Source organism: Colobus angolensis, unplaced genomic scaffold (genome assembly GCF_000951035.1).
Source record: "Colobus angolensis palliatus isolate OR3802 unplaced genomic scaffold, Cang.pa_1.0 Scaffold156, whole genome shotgun sequence".
NCBI classification, from domain to species: domain Eukaryota; kingdom Metazoa; phylum Chordata; class Mammalia; order Primates; family Cercopithecidae; genus Colobus; species Colobus angolensis.
Genome location: NW_012114666.1, coordinates 4,744,908 through 4,764,241, shown reverse-complemented (window position 1 = coordinate 4,764,241; position 19,334 = coordinate 4,744,908). Strand labels below are relative to the sequence as shown.

Genomic DNA, 19,334 nt, shown 5'->3' with positions numbered 1-19,334 from the left:
TTAAATGCCTCCTGTTTGTCACGCTTCCGTATTGCAGGGGTGTTTTATTTTTTCAAGATCATTTTGTTTAGTGGCACAGGCACGAAAATTAAGAGTCTTTACATAGACATGAAGCTCTTAAAATAAGAATTCAACTGAATAGCGTCATTAGGATTACTTTATTTCCACTAGTTCACAGGTGCAACAAGGTTCTATGGGCTAAGCATAAGAAGAATGTAAATGTTGGTCAATTTCTCAAACACTGCAGATTGCATTTAGAAGTTATTTGAAGGCCATTTGATCAGCCAAACACAGCACAGACACCCTTGAGCACCTGTAAGGTTAAAAGCACATGGCTAGCCTCTGTTCTGGTCCCTGAGAAATCTACTTGCTCTCAAATCATGTGTTTAAAATGAAACAGAGCTGGAGTCTGTTGATGAACTTCCTTGGGTTTTACCTGCCCAGCAACCAACATCTCGTCTTCTGATTGCTGTGTGGTTCACATAGGCTGATCTCACCCTACAAGGCAAAGCCCATGATTTAGGACCAATCCACACATTCCTTCCTCTTGGCTAAAGTTGAGTGCCTCTATCTGGGATGAGCTCATGTTCCAGGTTAGTCAGATCAGAGTGAATGTGGAGACTTTCGCTGGAGCAACTCTGAAACAGAAGACTCCCCTGGGAAGGTTACTTGAGGCCCATGATTTGCTGGGGCCACCAAGTAGAGAAGGCTGGCCTCATGGCAAAGCCAGCACAAAGGAAAGCGCAACGAAGAGAGGAGCTGGAGGACAGGGAAGAGAAGGGAATGTCAGATTCTCATGCCATCGTTCGGGGCCATTCATCCATCTCTGGATTTCCTGTACATGAGCCAGCAAATTCCTCATGTTGCTTATTCCACTTTGATCTGGGTTTCTCCTCTTGCAGTTGGAAGAACACTGACTGATACAGTCATTCTAAACTATATATTGCTATTTGGATTTTATTTATTTTTAATGATAAGAAAAATCATCCAGGACTAGGAAAGGGTATAATCTTTCTGGCCTCAAGCAACTTAATGAAGCACGATTATGCATGGACCTAGCTAGAGTTCCCAGTCCTGAAATCAACAGTATTTTATTTCCTTATTTCTATTCATTTTACATAGATGTTCCATCTAGTATGCTTTTCAAAAATATATTTAATTGTTGGTTTTGAGGCATAATGTGGTGGCTACACATGTGGGCTCCAGATTAGGCTGCCACCTTTATTTTTTCACTTGTCAGCTGTGTGAGCCTCTCTGAAGATTTTTTTTTAAATTGGGGGAAACAATATTTACCTCATAGCGTTATTGTAAGGATTAAGTAGGATAATATAAGCCAATCACTTAGCACAGTGCTTGGCAGAGGGTAGGCTCTTACTTAAATTAGCTCTTATTATTATTCAATTGATAATATATGGCCCATCTGATGTCACGTGCTTCAATCTGGTATTATTTGTGTTTATTACATATGCTTCCCTCACAAATCAACCACAAGCAATGTGTTACTTTGTCTTTCCCTTTAGGTATCTCTATTGGAGATGAACGCACGTTCAATACCTGTGGCCTGCCTGAGTCATTAGCAAAGTGTCCAAGGACACTCTGAGGTACTGAAAAGTGAAATGACTAGTTAACATAGATTGAGAGTCCACATGCCAGTCACATCTCGTCTCGCCTAAATCTCCCACCAAACTTCTAAGAAAGATGCAACCGAGATCATGAAACTCAGGAGGACACCGAGTCACACAGCACTCAGTTGTGGTTTGAATCCCCGGGGGTCCCTGACTCCTAAGCCATCACCCTTGCTCACATTGAGACTGCCTGTGTCCCTGCCTTTCCCCAAAGAATATTCATAACTTGTAGGGCTTAAAATGTATGCCCATGACTTGAATATGAAAAAGAAGAACTATTTTCTATAACTGGCTTCATCTGACTCTGTAACCCCCATTCTTGTTGCGCCGCCCTTGGGTAAACACCTAGGAGCAGAATAGCTGGATCCTCTTGTGGTTGGGTGTTTAGCTGTTTAAGAAACTGTCGAGCTGTTTCCCAATGTGATTGTACCTTTTCACATTCCTACCAGCAGCATGGAAAGTTCTGATCCTTCCACATCCTCCCCAACACTCCATGTGATCGTCTAAATTTTAGCCATTCTACTAGGTGTGGAGTTCTATTTATTGAGTCAGTTTTTATGTTGTGATTTTTCGGGAAATCTGTCCATTTTTTTTCTAAGACATTGAATCATTGATATGTAATTCTTTATCATATGTCTTTATTATCTTTTTAATGTCTGTTAAAGCTGTAATTATATCTGCTCTCTTATCCCTGATATTGCTTTTGTTTGTGTGTGTTGCTTTTTTTTTTATTAGTCTTACCTTGGCTTTATGTATTATAGTCATCTTTTCAAAGATCCAACTTTATGAAATTTCTCTATTATTTGTTTACTGTTTCATAGATTTTTGCTATGATACTTATTTTACTTATTCGTTCTGTTTTGCTCTTAAGCTCCTAATATTTGGACACTTATGGATATCTTGTATTGTTATTGATTTCCAATTTAATTCCAGTATAACCAGAGAACATACTCTTGAAGATTTCAGTCTTTGAAAATATACTGAGACTTATTTTTTCAATGTAGTACTTAGTTTATCAGGGTGAATATGCCATTGAGCACTGAAAATGAAAATGTATTTTGCAGTTGTTGAGTGGAGCGTTCTACAAATATCAACTGGGTTGTTTTCCATTTATTCCTTCTGTTGTTGTTGGTACTACTGCTGTTAGAGTATTGCTCTATTCTTGCCTTTTTTGAAGGGTTAATCAAATCTTTAAGCATTCCATTTTATTTCTTTGATTGGCTTGTTTATTTTTGTTTCTCTAGGGCAAGTAATTTGCATTCAGAATGTACCATGTACCCAAGTCCATTTAGAGTCAAAAGATGTCATGGCCTTCAACAATACAATTTTAGCTATGCATCCCATTTTTTTGTGTTCTTCTTATTATATCCTTTACTTCTACTTACATTATAGATCCAAGCTTACAATGCTGTGAATTTTGCTTTAGTCCTTTTATTTAAGAAAATTACAGGAATTACAGGAAGTATAGCTTTTTATGTTTAGCCATTTATTTAACATTTCTGGGGCTACTCCCTCCCACTGAAGATCCACTTTATCTTTCTTTCAGCCAGCAGAACAAATGTTAGCCTTTCTGGGACTCTCCTCTGCTTTTTCACTTAATCCAGCAGTTTGGGAACAGCATCCGGCCTCTTGTTTCCAGTTGCATCCTCTTAACGTCATGCCCTAAGGGTGCTTTATCCAATATTGTAAAAGGAAACTAAAGCAAGATTTGTTTTGAGGATTGCTTGGTGCTCCTTTAAAAAAATTAGACACCAATCCAGGAAAAGAGTTGGAAAAAAGTATCCCAAAAATTTCCCATTTACCTAGGCTGTCTTTAAAACCAATATGAGTCATCAGCAATTACCTTTTGTGCCCAGACAACAAGAAAACTGAATGGATGCATCAACGCTAAAAAGCTTGGACTGAATCAGACATTTTCCTCAGAAGTGAAAAATATCTGACAACAAGCCCTAGTTAATTTAAGGCCACTTAGATGGCAACTCCAGGAAAATTCCAGCTCAGTGCCCCAAGATTTCTCAGAGATTTTGGATTTCTCTCTGACCTTCTGGAAAAGAATTTGTCATCAGCAAAGCTCTTCCATAGAGAAACTTGAGATAAAATGGGTCTTTCAACAGGGCTGTGATTGTGTGAAAGGATACAAACTGGCAAGAATTGTGCTCCTCATTCTTGATGGAAGGTTAACATGATTAGGATCTCCAAAAGTCTCATATAGCAAGATTAAATTCTATCTTACATACGGAAATCTCAGATATTCAAATTTCCACTACCATGTTAGATTCTCAGTGTGCTCCCTTTATGTTGGAAATCGCTAACAACCACAAAGCACACTCACTCCTTCCTCAGGCATAGGCACACCCAGACCCACCCACAGGCGCACACACCCATACATCCACACGTGCACCCAGGCACCCGTGGTGCATGCCTTTACATGCACAACCCCACATGCAAGCACACCTCCATGCAACTTTCCTCACCAACACGAACATGCACCCACATTACACACCCCGTATCTATTCCCCCACATGCACCTCTTCCCACAAACACATCTTCCATACATGCATGCCCCCCGCACTCATGATTTAATGGCACGCATGATTCAGAATGTCTGTGATGCCATTTCCAACCTGTTTCTGTAATAACCTGTGCTTCTCAGTCCAAAAGATAGTGGAACTTATGTTTCCAGGAAAATATGAAACAGGAATTTCTCAATCTCCTAGCAGCATCCCCACCCTGCTGTACTAATATGAGTCCGTGTTGCCCATAGCAGCAGCCCATGGCAGACTGGCTGCCTCTCCTCCCCACCCAATCCCCACTTTGCTTGTTTGTAATTGAAGAACAACCAACCGTATCTCATGCTCGGGTTGACCAATGAGTAAGTGAAAGTGTCATGTGGGAAGACAGCCTTCTAATTCTGCAGAAATTATTAAAATAATCCAACACAGGTACCTGTGCATTTTTCAGTTTCTGGGACGAGAGGTATGTCATCTTGCCTTCAAAAGGCCAACCCTGGCTTGCTTCGTTGGCTCCCTTCTCAAGGTCTGATACAGGACCCAAAAAGGTGTATGCATCCTGTGGCAAGAAGGTGGTATCCTCACAATCTGGGACCTGCCTCTGGTGAAAAGTGTTCTTTAGGGAACAGATGCTTCATCTTTTTACCTTTGCTGCTCACCACCCTTTAAGAGGAAAATCTCCCCCAAATCTCTTCAAATCAAATGTTGGATGTCAATGGTTCTGACCTAAAGCTAAGCCCCTAGAATCACCTGGGCAGTGCGTTGTTTTGTTTTATTAGTGCTGTTTTCTAGCCCCTACCTGAGACCTCCTGCATGAGACTCTCTGGAGTCTCTACGAACCAGAATTTCACCTGAGAAATCGAGGGGAAGCGAGGTTTGGGAATCACTGGCCAATATGGCGATGCCTGTCCAGAGCCTGGACTTCAGAACCCAGTGATGTCAACCACACTCATTCCAGCCATCGTGCCTTGAGATGTGGGTTCCACATGCAGGGGAGGCCTCTGTGCGTGGTGGCCAGAGAACTCGCCATCCCTCTTTGTGAGCTCTGGCCCAGCTCCCCAGGCAGTCAAGGGCTAAAGGGAAAGGGGGGTGGGAGCACCCTTGAGCAGAGGGGTCTTGGTAGTGTGAGGGAGGCTCGAGGGAATTTCCTGCCCTGTTCTGGAGCTTGGGCCCCCAGTCCTGCCCGAAGCCCCAGAGACCACAGTGGCACAGATAGAGGCAGCTTCACTAGACCTTGGAGAAGAATCTCAGTAATAACGGGGGGCAGGGCAGGGTGCTAATTACCAAAGGACACTCACTCCCTACAGAGTTCTCCTCCCTTACACAACTTGATGGAAAGTAAACACCCACACGGGACATTTAAATAATGCCCAAGCTGGAATGCATTGATAACCAGTGGCGTGGACATTCGGCAGCTTTCCATTTCCAGCACATACTCCACTGTGGAGAAAAGACGATGGTAGCTACCTGAGGGCCTTGGCATTTGAGCCCTGGTAGGTGAGGGAGTCTGTCACAGTGTATAATACACTCGGTACCCGCAAAGACCACAGCCTCCCTTAATGGTTTAGTCTATAAACTCTCCTGATTTTTTGCAAGAATTCCACTTGCTCTCCAGTTATGCTGGTTACATTTTCCATAAATAGTGGTTAAGACCAGAGTGAGAGAAACCTGCTTTTAATGTATGAGACCAGGCAAGTGAGCCCATCTTTCTTAGACACAATTTTGGCTTCTGTGAAATGGCTGTTCTTACTTCATAGAATTGCTTCAGGAATGAAATAATATCATGAATATAAAGCATGAATAAATATTGGTACATAAATATTAGTATATTACTAATTGTAAATTACTAATTATTAAATTAACTGAAGCCCGAGAAAAGAGAATTCCTTAGTTTCATAAGAAATGTTTATGGTAGATGTTTCACGCAGGTTAATTTGTGGAGGAAATTTTGGCCAGGTGGCATTTTTATATGTATAATTTTATATCATAATTATATGTATATGTCTTTAGAAGCCTCCATCATGAGAGAAGAAGAGAAGAAGAGAAGATTCTTTTTTTTTTTTTTTTTTGAGACAGAGTTTCACTCTGTTGCCCAGGCTGGGGTGCAGTGGTGCAATCTCGGCTCACCGCAGCCTCTGCCTCCCGGTTTCAAGTGATTCTCATGCCTCAGCCTCCGGAGCAGCTGGGATTACAGGCGTGCGCCACAAAGCCTGGCTAATTTTTGTATTTTTAGTAGAGACAGGGTTTCACCATGTTGGTCAGGCTGGTCTTGAACTCCTTGGCTCATGCAATCCTCTTGCCTCAGCTTCTCAAAGTGCTGGGATTACAGGCGTGAGCCACCAGGCCCAGCCTAAGAGAAGATTACTAAAAGGACTGTTTATATAATATCTTGAAAAGCATGCACCTAGAAGGAACTTCCAAGGGTCACATCCACCCGGTTAGCTTTAGGGAAAAAAGTGCCTATGGTGTTACGTTTTCAAGGACGTTTGAAGAATGTGTGAATGGAATTTTCTATGCAGTTTCACAGGGAGAGCAATTATTTGGGTGTCTTTCAGAATTCAACACTACATCTCTCTCAGTCCATCCTAATTTAAGGCACTTTCCCTGCTGCATAACTTCATTCATGTTAGTTCTGCTTCGAGTGGAAATGGGGAATTAATATATAATAGCATTTCTAATGTTTTGATTTAATTTTTTAAAGTTGTGAATTTCCAAGTTCTCACCATCTCCTTAGATCTTCACAAGTCATGAGATAAATACCATGTTGACAACCATTTTACAAATAAGAAAATTCTGAGCGTAGAGAATTTAAATCCTGGCTTTATTCAGCTCTTACCATAATCCCCCATTTTCCATCTTGAGTATAGTATCTTTCCATACCTTTGTTGATTATTGAGTTTTCCTTCCATTTAGATGACAAATACAACTCCAAAATACACATCTATCTTGAGTCCTTCGCAGACCAACATTTGAACCTAGAGTATTTAGAGAAATCCTAAAACAGAGACATTGACACCAATGCTGGCAGCTGAAGGGGCTCAAAACTCCGGGCTCTCAGCTCGCCAATGGCTAGAGGTCATGTGACTAACCTCAGCCAATCCCATGCTCCGTCTGGAGGTGTTCAGTGCGCAAAGAAACATTGCAGACTTCAGATGTATTTAGCGGTGGCAGCCACAGCTTTCAGCCTCCAGTGCCAGCAGTCTGCTATTGCTTGTAATAGTGTCCGTGAATATGAATCAAACCAGACTTTCCCTTTGGTATAATTTTGGCCGCAGTTTGGCTGCCTAATTTCCCTAGATGCCTGCCTATTGATTCAGGCCTGGTTGTCCAGCCTTCTTATCAATTCTACGGACTCCCCAGTATTCATCAACAAATTCCATTGCTGCATAACCACCAAAGACATCTGTTCTTCATAAACAAGAAATGTGGTCATTGCAACCACATGATAAATAAGAGGCGGTATTCTTCCCAGATGTTTCAGGGCATCTTCTCTTAAACCTTCAAAGCGTCCTGAGCTGCTCATTTCCGGGACTCGCTGAGCCCTGACAGTAAACAGACTTTTAATAAAGACTCTCTAAATGTTCAGATTTTTTTTTTAAATTAGTGAGAGAATGGTCCATTTTCTTTTCAGATCTTAACACAGAGCTGGCAGGATATCCCCCATAGAGGTCAGAGTCTGCAGTTGTTTTTTATGCGCCGACATTCCCTTTGTGGGTACTCTTGCCTCTATCCAGCAGTTCTCAGGCCTCACCTCCTTGGCCTGGTCTGTGCAATGGTTAAAAGGGGTTGATTTAATCCAGATCACCTGAGTTTAAATCTAACTTTCCAGCTTTCTGGCTATACAACCTTGGGCAAATTGCTCAGTGTTTCTGTGTCTGTTTCTTCATCTATAAAATATATACATTATGATAATACCTACCTCCTAAGGTTATGAAAATGGTTAAATGAGTTAATTCATATAAAGCACTTAGAACAGTGCCTGGCTGGTAGGAAATGCACTGTAAAAGTTGACTATTAACGTATTATCTTCACCTCTGATGCACACTTGCTCACTTACCTTTTCTTTTCTCCAAACCAGCTCTCATAAAATAATCTGAAATTCCTTACTGTTTTCATTCTAAATCTGTTTCTCTCACAGGCGTATCCTCAAATGAAGCCTTGTCTCTAACTGTGAAATTCCTGGTAAGAGAAGCTGAGGCATTAATAGTGGATCAGGAGGTATTTTTAGGGGAAGAGGAGTCTCAGTATTCATGGAACTCAGTGAGAACTCCACCTACACAAGGCCAAGGCTGCATATGGATGTAGAGAAATAAAATTCAGATGTTGAAAAGTATCTGAAGAGATGATAGCAAAGGGAAATTATCTTTTATCTTTCAGATAAATAGTCATTTTATGGAATGCCACAGGAAGACGTTTTCGTTACAAGTTCTGAAGACTTGTGATGAATGAGTTCATAGTTTCACCTTTGAAAATGTTCCTGGGAATGTCAATTCAATCACTTTTACTTATATCACACTCACAATCAGTTCATCTTGCCAACAAAGATAATAATACTATCCTCATGCCCAAGCTTGTGACTTGATTTCAAAACCAGTAAATCACAAATAAAACTTCCTATGTGTTCTTTTTACATGAATCCAAGTGACTCAGATATTGTGTTATTCAATAACACTATTACCATGACTCAGGTAAAAGGGCTGTTTATATTTTCTGAAGTCTCAAGTCTAGGGTCCAAAATAAAACTAGCAACTTTTATAGAATAATTTTTCTCTAAAGTGAAAATGTGTATGTCACCTGGTTGTCAAAATCCTTGTTTAAATCTTTAAGGGGAAAAGCAATGGTTTGGAGAGTGGACTTAGGTAATTGATGTACTTGGATTCAAATCATATCTCCCGATTGTATCAGCCTCTATAACTATAGGCGTGCGGCCTTACCTTTCCCAGTCTTGACTTTCTTATTGGTGAAAAAAAAAAGAGAGAATATTACCAGTCTTGAAATGTTGTTGTGTGTATTCCTATTTAGCAGAGTGCCTGGCACATGCATGCAGGTGATATAAGGCTCTCTTTGCTTCTGGCCAAAACTTCCTGGCACAGGAGGACATGGTACTCAGATGTGAGAACATGCTCTGTCTTCTGCAGGAAACCAGAAGGGGTTCTCCCTTCTTTGATTGCAGGAGAAAAGAATTCTAATGGAATCAGTATCTTCTTTGGCCCCATTTAAAACTCCACACTCTGGAAAAGTAGATGGTGTCCTGGAGTAAATCCCAAAGTCAGGCCCACTGGAAAGGGTCACTGGCCTTTTTCCTGCTTCAGTGGCCTGGGATTTTAAAAGTTGGAAAAGTTTATCCATATGACTTTATTGGAAAAGATTTTTTTTTATTTTATTCTTGCCCTTTTATGGTATAAAGTCTTTGCTTTTATGTTGTTAATTTTAGATTTAGACATTTTTGATTTCATTCCCATCCTTAGCAAAGTAAAAAGTTGGCAACTCTTTGAAGTTGCTGCAACCATATTCCCAGCTACAGTATCCTTCTATGTGCCTCTGCTGTCTTAATGGGTATAGCCCAAGGGATAGAAATAGACCAATTATTGGCCAGGCGCGGTGGCCCACACCTGTAATCCCAGCACTTTGGGAGGCCGAGGTGGGTGGATCACGAGGTCAGGCGTTCGAGACCAGCCTGACCAACATAGTGAAACCCCATCTCTACTAAAAACACAAAAATTAACTGGGCGTGGTGGCACATGCCTGTAATCCCAGCTACCTGGGAGGCTGAGGCAGGAGAATTGCTTCAACCTGGGAGGCGGAGGTTGTAGTGAGCCGAGATTGTGCCACTGCACTCCAGCTCCGGCAAAAGTGCGAGACTCTGATCAGGTAAAATGAACCAGGATATTTTATTTTAATTTTTTAAAGACAAAGTCTTGCTCTGTTGCCCAGGCTGCAGTGCAGTGGCATGATCATAGCTCACGGCAGCCTCGAACACCTGGGCTCAAGTGATCCTTCTGCCTCAGCCGACTGAATAGCTGGGACTATAGGGGTGTGCCACCATGGCTGCTAATTTAAAAAAAATACATATTTTTGGTAGAGATGGGATCTCGCTATGTTGCCGATGTTGGTCTTGAACTATTGGCCTGAGCAATCCTTCCCACCTTGGCCTCCCAAAGTATTGGGATTCCAGACGTGAGCCACCATGCCTGGCCCCAGGAAATTTATAACTAGGACAATGAACAAAGGCACAAAAGACAAATCCCAGTTGGTCAATCCTCTACTATTTTATTTGTCAACAAACTTTTCATTTGTGACATTTATAAGATGGTGGCCTCTGCTGCATGCCAATCTTGTGAAGCACACACAGAGGGGCATGCCAGGTACAAGACAGTAATTACAGACTCCAACACAGAACTTCCCCGGAATGGAATCACTGCTCAAAGAATCCCACAAGGAAAGACAGGTAAGTGAGTGTGAAAAGCCGGATATGAAAGGCAGCAGAAATGCTTCACAGGAAGTAAGTCACTTATGGAAGCTCTAGAAAAGCAGGAAGGGATTAAACATGCATTGATTAAGATATGCTACATGGGCCGGGCGCAGTGGCTCACACCTGTCATCCCAGCACTTTAGGAGGCCGAGACGGGTGGATCACGAGGTCAGGAGATCGAGACCATCCTGGCTAACACAGTGAAACCCCGTCTCTACTAAAAATACAAAAAATCAGCCGGGTGTCATGGCAGGCACCTGCGGTCCCAGCTACTCGGGAGGCTGAGGCAGGAGAATGGTGTGAACCTGGGAGGTGGAGCTGGCAGTGAGCCGAGATGGCGCCTCTGCACTCCAGCCTGGGTGAAAGAGAGAGAGACTCCGTCTCAAAAAAAAAAAAAAAAAAAAAGATACGCTAAATGATTAGGAGGAGCATGGGAAAAGGTGTAGGTAGAGGTGGAAAGGCAGATGAGTTATCTGGGATTACATTGTAGAGAGCAGGAAGATCACAGAGAAAAACTCCCTCTAGGGTAACAGTCTCATCTGGGATGAAATGGAAGTTTCTAGCATTGTTTTCCCAGCTCGTGAGGAACTGCACCACTGCTCCCGTGTTCTGGAAATGACTTCTATTCTCACCCCACAGGCCCAGGCCCTTGGCAGCCATGCAGACACAGCATGACACTAGGTTTTGGCCATAGATGAACTTGATCCAATCTGGGCCACTCAGACTTTTACTCCTAAGCACTGATTTGGGATTTGAGAAAAATCCAGCTCATCCGTGTGATCTGGTCTCTTGATCTCAGAAGCTAGGGGAGACCATTTTTCTCCACACATAACTGAAGCCAGTAGAGGAAGGTGGTTTGCAGAGGTAAAGAGGATTGAAGCAGTTGAGCAGACAGCAGACAGGAGAAATGAGGCAAAGGTCTGACGTCCTACCGGTTTCCATTTGCAGTCTCTTCCAGAGGCACTTTCTGATCAAGTAGCAATTTGGACTTTTTTTAGTTGTAAGCAACAGAAACTGGTTCTGGCTATCCTCATCTATAGAGAATGTATTGCATTTGGCAAAGGCTTGCAAGACTGTGGCTGGATGATCAAGCTTGGGATGTGGGGAGGATCCCAAAATGGAAACCCACCACTGATGCATGGCCAGGACTCCCCACCAGAGGATCCTGCTGTAAAGAATTAAGAGCCACAGATCCATTGACGCCAGGTCATGTACCCACCCTCTGGCTGCTGGCAGTAGGAAGAGCAAGTTAGTGCCCTTCCACTTCTGCAGTTGATACTGGGGTCCTGATTGCTACCTGGGTGTCTGGTTATATATCACACTCCAGACTTGGTGGTGTGAAACAGCAATAGTCTTTTATTATTATCATACCTCATCATGCTGGGAGTGACTCCCATCTCCTCACTGAGGTTTCCTGTGCAGTTGCAGAGAGTTGGTGGCTGGGGCTGGATTCACCTTAAGGCTTCCTTACTCACGTCTGGCAGTCGATACTGGCTGAGAGCTGGGGTCTCAGCAGGGACCACTGACTGGAACACTGACATGTGGTCCTGCTGGGTGCCTGGGCTTCCTTGCAGCACAAAAGGTGGGCACCAAGGGTGAGTACCCCCAGAGAGAACAAGGTGAAACTAGATTGCCTCTTCTAACCCAGCCTTAGAAGTCATATGGCAACTTCTGCTTCTGCTGCACTCTTTTGGTTAGTGGGGACTCACCAGGTAAGTCCATATTCAAAGGAAGGGAAGTAGGCCTTTGATGGGAGGATGTCAAAGAATTTGCAGAAATGTTTTAAAAGTACAATTGCCTTAACACGAAGGAATCTACTTGATTTCCTAAAAATAGAATCCTGGTTGCTAAAGGTTCCATGAGACACGCCATGTATTGCTTAGCAAATCACCACTCATTGTTTAAAGTAGAGTTCAAATGTGTTTCAATTGCTTGCAGGCAAAGACACCCAGTGGAAGCACTGGATTCCAAGAAATTGAATTCCTTGAAAGGAGAGATTTAAAAGTAGAATTGGATTCTAGCTTCAAAAGTAGATTTAGAAGCTAGAATACAAGCTTCCAGATGACATATATTAAAATTGGACAACTATACTTTGAGAAAATGATTGATATGGATTACAGTGTGATTGACCTGTGGTCTCAGATCCAAACCGTAAATCCTACACATTCTGTTAATCATTTTAGAAATAGACCAATCTCCGGATAATAAATGAAGACTCAATGGATTTTGGAAGTCAGTTTGGCACAAAGACCCTGGAACAGCTTCCGGTGCTAGAGGCAGAGTTTCCTATTGCTAAGGTGGAAGATCACGAGACAATCAGGAAACACGCCTCTTCCATGGCTTGAGGTCAAGTCTAAGCTTGCTCAGTATCTGTAAGTTACTCTCTGGTTGAACTTTCTTTTAATTCTATCAGCCAAGCCTTGTCTCTGAGGTCTTATAGGAAGTTTTTGGCAAAGTGGCAGAGGTAGTAAAGGACACACCATGACAAAATCTGGAGCCAATGAAGCGGAAAGACTTATTCCAGAATACATGGTGTGGCTCCTAGAAAACTCTAGATATGACAGGTAAAAACCTGTGGAGGGAAGACTGCATTAACATTCAACAATGAAGCAAGTTAACCTCAACAAATGGTTATTTGGTTTATAAAATATAGACCCAAACAGAGTGATATTCAGCCAGTATCATTTAAATACCTGTGGGTGATTTGAACAACATTCTTGCTTTCACATTGTCAATGCTCTAATTGCTTAGGCATTTTGCTTTCTCAAACAGGTGGGTAAATCTTTTTCGGTATCTCTCTTGGACATTCCAGTTAATGCTGATAGTTAAAATTATACTCGCCAATCCCATAGGAAGCTGCCCCTCAGAGAGCCCCCTGCTTCCCCCTGGAGACATATCTGACGGTTTTCAAAATCGCCAGATCGCCACCCCTGCATTAGAACAGCCAATGTAATCACTGATTCTTCAGTTGTACTCCAGGGGCTTAGGGAACAAGTTGCATGAGCAATTTTATGTGTATATAATATATAATTATAGATATATTTTATTTTATCTACATATGTTTGTGTAATGTAAATATATAAACATTAGTTTATTGATATAGTTATAGAGGGCAGAGGGTACAGCATGGGTGAGTGCTCCAGAGAGAATAAGGATGGAACAAATATATAATAAATATCTATATTTTATATATAAACAAATGGAACAAACATATATAAATATTATATAAGTATATATGCATATATAATAAATATATATTTAATTTAATTATATATTATTTATGTAAACATTACATATATAAATATATATATACACACATAATAGTGAATCAAGCTCACTATAGCGAAGGCTCATGCTGTGAAAGATATCTGAGAAAGGAGACTGATGGAGGGAACCGTATACATCCCAGGCTAGGCTCTAAGCTTTTTGAGTATGGGTGCCATATTGGTTCTGCTTGCCAGTGTATGCCCAGAACCTAGCACAATAAGTGACACCTAGGTGACCGGATGGACTTTGCAAGCGTGCAGCCCGTGTAGTCACACAGGATCCCGCACTCACATGATCCCTGCATTGTTGCCATCCTGAAATTCTTATTAGTGTTTGAACAAGGGACCTTGAGTTTTCATTCTGCACCGGGCCTCACCATCTGTGGTTGCTCCTGATGACATTCAATAACTATGTGTTGTACGAATGAGTCAGAGGCCAAGGCCAGGATCATGTTCCTACCTACCCTTAAACTCTGGGTCACGGTGAGAGCGTTCCTTTACCGGAATCTAAGGCTCATCTCTCTTGTTCTCATTTGCTGTTTTCAGGCTGATTTTTCCAGCAGTGAGTAACAGCAGGGGCCATCCCTTTACTTCCAGGGAAAACTCTCCTCCCCGCATGCAGCTGATCTGACCCAGTTCTGCAGCAGAACAATTCGCCAAGACTTTGATGCACAAAATTCCCTTAAGGGGACTTCTTTGGTCCTAAGTATTGTGTGTGAAAGACATTGATATTGAAGTCCTGGTTGGGCTTCATCAGATTCAACCCTGTTCTTGTCCAGTTTTATCAAAATTTATAAAGTCTAATCTTAGGGAACCAATGTGTGGTGCTGATAATGAATTTTAATAGCATTGGACATCTTTGATGCCTTGTCTTATATCCTCCTCACCTATCTTGTTGCTCTGGCATTGAACTGACAAACAGCTGTGGCCAGGTGAACCTGATCTCAGTAGTACCTCATGTCCTGGGGCTTTTCTACTGGCCACAGGCAGCACCTGCAGCCATCTAGCGCAAGATCAAACCTGGAAGTGCAGGGGAGGTAACATGCACCGGGCCAACACTTGGCTGAATGGGTCTGGGTGGATAAATGCTGTCTCTGTAGTGAGGACAGTTCTGAGGGACACATGCTAGACCCCAGAGGGTTTGCAGGAGGAGCAAGTTCCAGCGGCCTACAGGGTCATCAGCCCAGTAACAGCCCTTGGAACAGCTTCCTATCTTCACCTTTTTCACTTTTCCTCGGGCTTCCCTAGGATCACTTCCTACAGTGAACTCCCTGCAGCAAGCCCTTGTCTCAGGCTCTGTCCGGACATTAATGTAGCCATGATGTATCAGTGAGCACTCTTTTGATTTTAAGTGACAGATAACTAAGCCAAACTTTCCTAAGCAAATGAATTTAGTGACTCATGTCATTGAAAAGTTCAAGGGGAGGGCTGGCTTAGCTCTCCGTGTGACCAGGGGAATGCTTTTTATCAGGCCCTGTTTCATCTCTCCCTGTTCCTCAGTTTCACTTCTGTGTTGGTCCCATTTTTAAATAAGTTCACTCCTGATATGGCAAGATGCCAGCCACTATGCTAGAGCTTCCATTTCTACAGCTTCACAGCAAATAGGAAGAGAGGGCTTCTGGCTCCCATTGGAACCAGAAGTTGAGGCTCTGATTGGCCTCAGTTTGTTTCTGTGCTTATTTCTGAACAGTCATGTGACCACGAGTTGCTGAATGACTGAAGGCTGTTCTTAGGCTCCATCACTAAGGGGGTATGAGAGTCCACCCAGGTCACGTGGTCTGATTGGGAGGAAGGGGAGGGTCCTCACATTGAAATTAGGCTATTGCTAGAAGAGCAGGAAATGGGTGTTGGGAGGCAAGCACCACATATTCAGGAGAACTAATTCTTCTTGGGCAGCCAATCAAATGTGGAGTCTGATAAATACAAATTCCCATTCCCCATCAGCAAAGAGACAATTACAAAATAAAGTCTGTAATGATGAGTTACAGTTGGATACAAACCTATTAAAATAATGCATTATATAGATCGATTTCCTATGTATGCATTATTCAAGTGCTTTTAATACAATTCCCCCCTCTTTGGGAAGTGGGATCTTAAAATAAAAAGGAGAAAAGTTTTCGTTGCTATGTTGTCCTATATATCTTGTCAAATTATGCAAAAAATATAGGTAGACTTGTTTCATGAACATAACTAGATAGCATAATTACTTGGGTGGTACTAAAATTTGAACGAAGTTAGTTCTAAAGGAAATGAGGCAGAATTATTTTTGAGAAGTAAAGTATTTAATTTTTTATGAGAATGAGAAAATATGGTGTAGATGAGTATAACTAGGATTTCTATCCTTATCTTTATCAGATAACAGTTATATAAGGTATAGAAACTTACAGACATTACCCAGTTGTGCTGAGCCTCTATTTTCCCATCTATGAAATGAAAATTATACCTGTAGTTTGAACTGAATGAATCTGCAAAAGTTAAGAGCCCAAAGTATATATTAAATGCTTAATAGAAATACAGTCTCTTTGTAATGCCAGTGACAATGTAGGGATTGCCTCTCCTCCTCAGGAGAGCTCCTCCTGAGCTTAGCAAGAGGCAGCTCATAAAATACTGAAATCTTCTCCTAGGATGCATGTCCTACACTGCTACAAGAATCAGTGATTACACTGGCGATTCAATATTTATTAGGTCAAATGGAATTCATTGTAGCCAGGACCTCAGCTCTCCTTCAGTCTGCTCAGGCAACACCTGACCGAATATGAGAAGAGGCTCATTATGTAAACACATATGTGGAAGTGCCTTTTATTAAAACAAGATTTTACCTGTAGAAAGATTTGAGCATTCAATTTGCCTCCAGGTAGCATCTTTACCTAGAAATGAAATCTCACTCTGTTATTGGAGCCAATGTGTTTATGTCACCATTGGATGCAGGAACAATTTAAAAAATAATAGTATACATATGTTATGATTAACTCTAAACTTTTGTTTACTTTAAGGATAGGCTAAAAAATCCCACTATTGTCAAAAATAGCTTCTGTAACTTGTTCTTTTCACAAGAAGTAAAATTCTTGGGTTAATCTTTATTCTCTGTACTTTGGGAATAACTCATAACTCAGGAGGTCTCAAGTTATGTTCATTCCTCCATTGCAATCTCTGCCCCTCAGTTTTTAACAGGGACACAAAATTCAGAAGGGAATATGCCAGGGAGGCATAGAAAGCTGCTTTAGGGGGCAGGGGATGCTGCTTTTGTCTGGGAGATGGGTGTTTAAGGAAAGCTTGTGTCTTAGTGCGTCTATGCTGCTACAACTGAAGTCCTGAGTCTAGGTAATTTATAAACAATAGAGATTTATTCCTGACAGTTCTGGAGGCTGGGAAATCCAAAATCAAGGCCCCTGTAGGTTTGATGGCTGGTGAGAGGTCCTGTCTCTCCTTCTAAGATGTCACCTTGTTGCTGTGTCCTCTGCAGGGCAGAACGCTATGTCCTTACCTGGTAGAAGAGCAGAAGAGAATGAACCCTGATTTGGTTTGGCTGTGTCCTCACCCAAAATCTCATCTTGAATTGTAATCCCCATAATCCCCATTATGGGGAAATGGGGATTATGGTCAAGGGAAAGACCAGGTGGAGGTGATTGAATCATGGGGATGGTTTCCCCTACTCTGTTCTCATGATAGTGAGTGAGTTCTCATGAGGTCTGATGGTTTTATAAATGTTTGGTAGTTCTTCCTGCATTCACTCTCCGTCCTGCCGGCCTGTGAGGAAGGTGTCTTGCTTTCCCTTCACATCCCGCCATGAGTGTAAGTTTCCTGAGGCCTCCCCAGCCATGTAGAACTGTGAGTCAATAAACCTCTTTCCCTTCTAAATTACCCAGTCTTGGGCAGTTCTTTATAGCAGTGGGAGACACAAACAAATTCCCTCAAGCCCTTCTATGAGGGACCCAATCCCATTCTTGAGGGCTCTGTCCTCAGACTTAAAGGCCCCCACCTCATAATACAACCACATTGGCCATTAAATTTCAACCTATGAACGCTGGAGGACACATTCAAATCATAGCAGCTTCCTTGATGGGGTAACATAGATGCTGAGTCTTGAGGATAGGCAGAGGGTAGAATGTAGCTGGCTGAACAGTAGGAGAAAGGCATCACAGGCAGCAGGAAAAGCAAATGCAATGAGGCAGGCAGGAGCATGTAGCATTCACAGAAAGGAGGCCCAAGAGGGTGGAGCACAGTGAGTGAGGGGAAAGATGGTCCAAAACAAGGTCAGGGAGGGAGGCTAGGCCCTAGTGAGAAATTTAAGTGCAATGGGAAAACAATGAAACGTTTCAAACAGGGTTATGGAAAAACCATTTGCAAAATTGCTTAGCTAAATACAAACTGACAATACTTAACGTTACCCAGAACAGTAAGATTCAAAAGAAGTGCAACATATGTGGAAGGTGCATTTGAATGGTTCAAGTCTGGGGAACATTGTCATGTTCCTCGGGTGCCCTCTGCAGGCACCAAACCAAATTGCTGTGTGATCCTGGGGCTTCCTCCTTCTTGCCGCTCACTCCTCATGGCCAGCACGGAAGGTGAATCTGATCAAGGTTTCCTTTTTAAATCAGAACCAGGAACCTGGAGCACGTGTTGCAGGTTTTGGAGGGCACCCAGGCATGTACTGCCAGGAAATGATGTGATAATCTCATTATCGCTTTGTGACAACATCTAAATTAAACTGGGACATGTCTGGACAATGTTGTAGCTTACATACCAATTCAAATAGGTTTTGTTTTTTTTTCTCTCTCTGTTTTCCAGTCAATGCACTGACCATTTCTGTCCTTATATCTTCGTCACGGAGTGTTCGTGATGGTAGTCACACAGTCTTTTATTATAATTGCATGAGTTCTTGTTGGAGCGATTAATAGCATTTATACTAATAACACTTTCTAACATACTGTATAATTTACTTATATGTTTTTGGTTATGATCTTTTTCCTATCATTAGAATGTAAGCTACATGAAGACAAAGAGTTTTGTCCGGTTTTTACAGTGTTATATCCTCAATGCTGAGCACCTGCCCTTCTTGGTCCAAGCAACATACCACCGATTCCACAGTCCTCAGGGACCACTCCAGCCAGATTCAAGCTTTTTCTCCCCTGGACTCACCCCAGGGTTGCAACTTCTGGTGCTCTGATTTTGATCATATGTTTGCCAGCCATAAACTTCATGATGCCAAGCACTTTGTCTGCTTTATTTTTCTACTTGCAATAGCACCTAGCATGGCACAAATTTCAAACACACACACACATAAATGCTCTCATTTAGGTATGTTAGAACAGAAGGCTGGGAGTTACAAGTTCATATACCTGGAGGGCCTGACAGGTGAGCACACGGATGAGCAGGTGCCCTACATGTACCTGTGTGTACTCTGTGAGTGGGGAGTCTGCTATGCCCAGAAGAAAGCCTGCTGGCTGAATATGCCAGGTTG

General features: G+C 42.2%; 1 protein-coding gene across 1 annotated transcript in view; it reads left to right on the top strand.

Moving 5' to 3' along the window:
• The first annotated feature begins 7,200 nt into the window (after nucleotides 1-7,200).
• The window catches only part of PFDN4 (prefoldin subunit 4), a 31,386-nt gene continuing 19,252 nt past the window's right edge, over nucleotides 7,201-19,334 (top strand). The window contains exon 1 of the mRNA XM_011936732.1: nucleotides 7,201-7,392. Coding sequence (XP_011792122.1) covers nucleotides 7,201-7,392 — 192 coding nt within the window. The remainder of the gene's footprint in view (nucleotides 7,393-19,334) is intronic.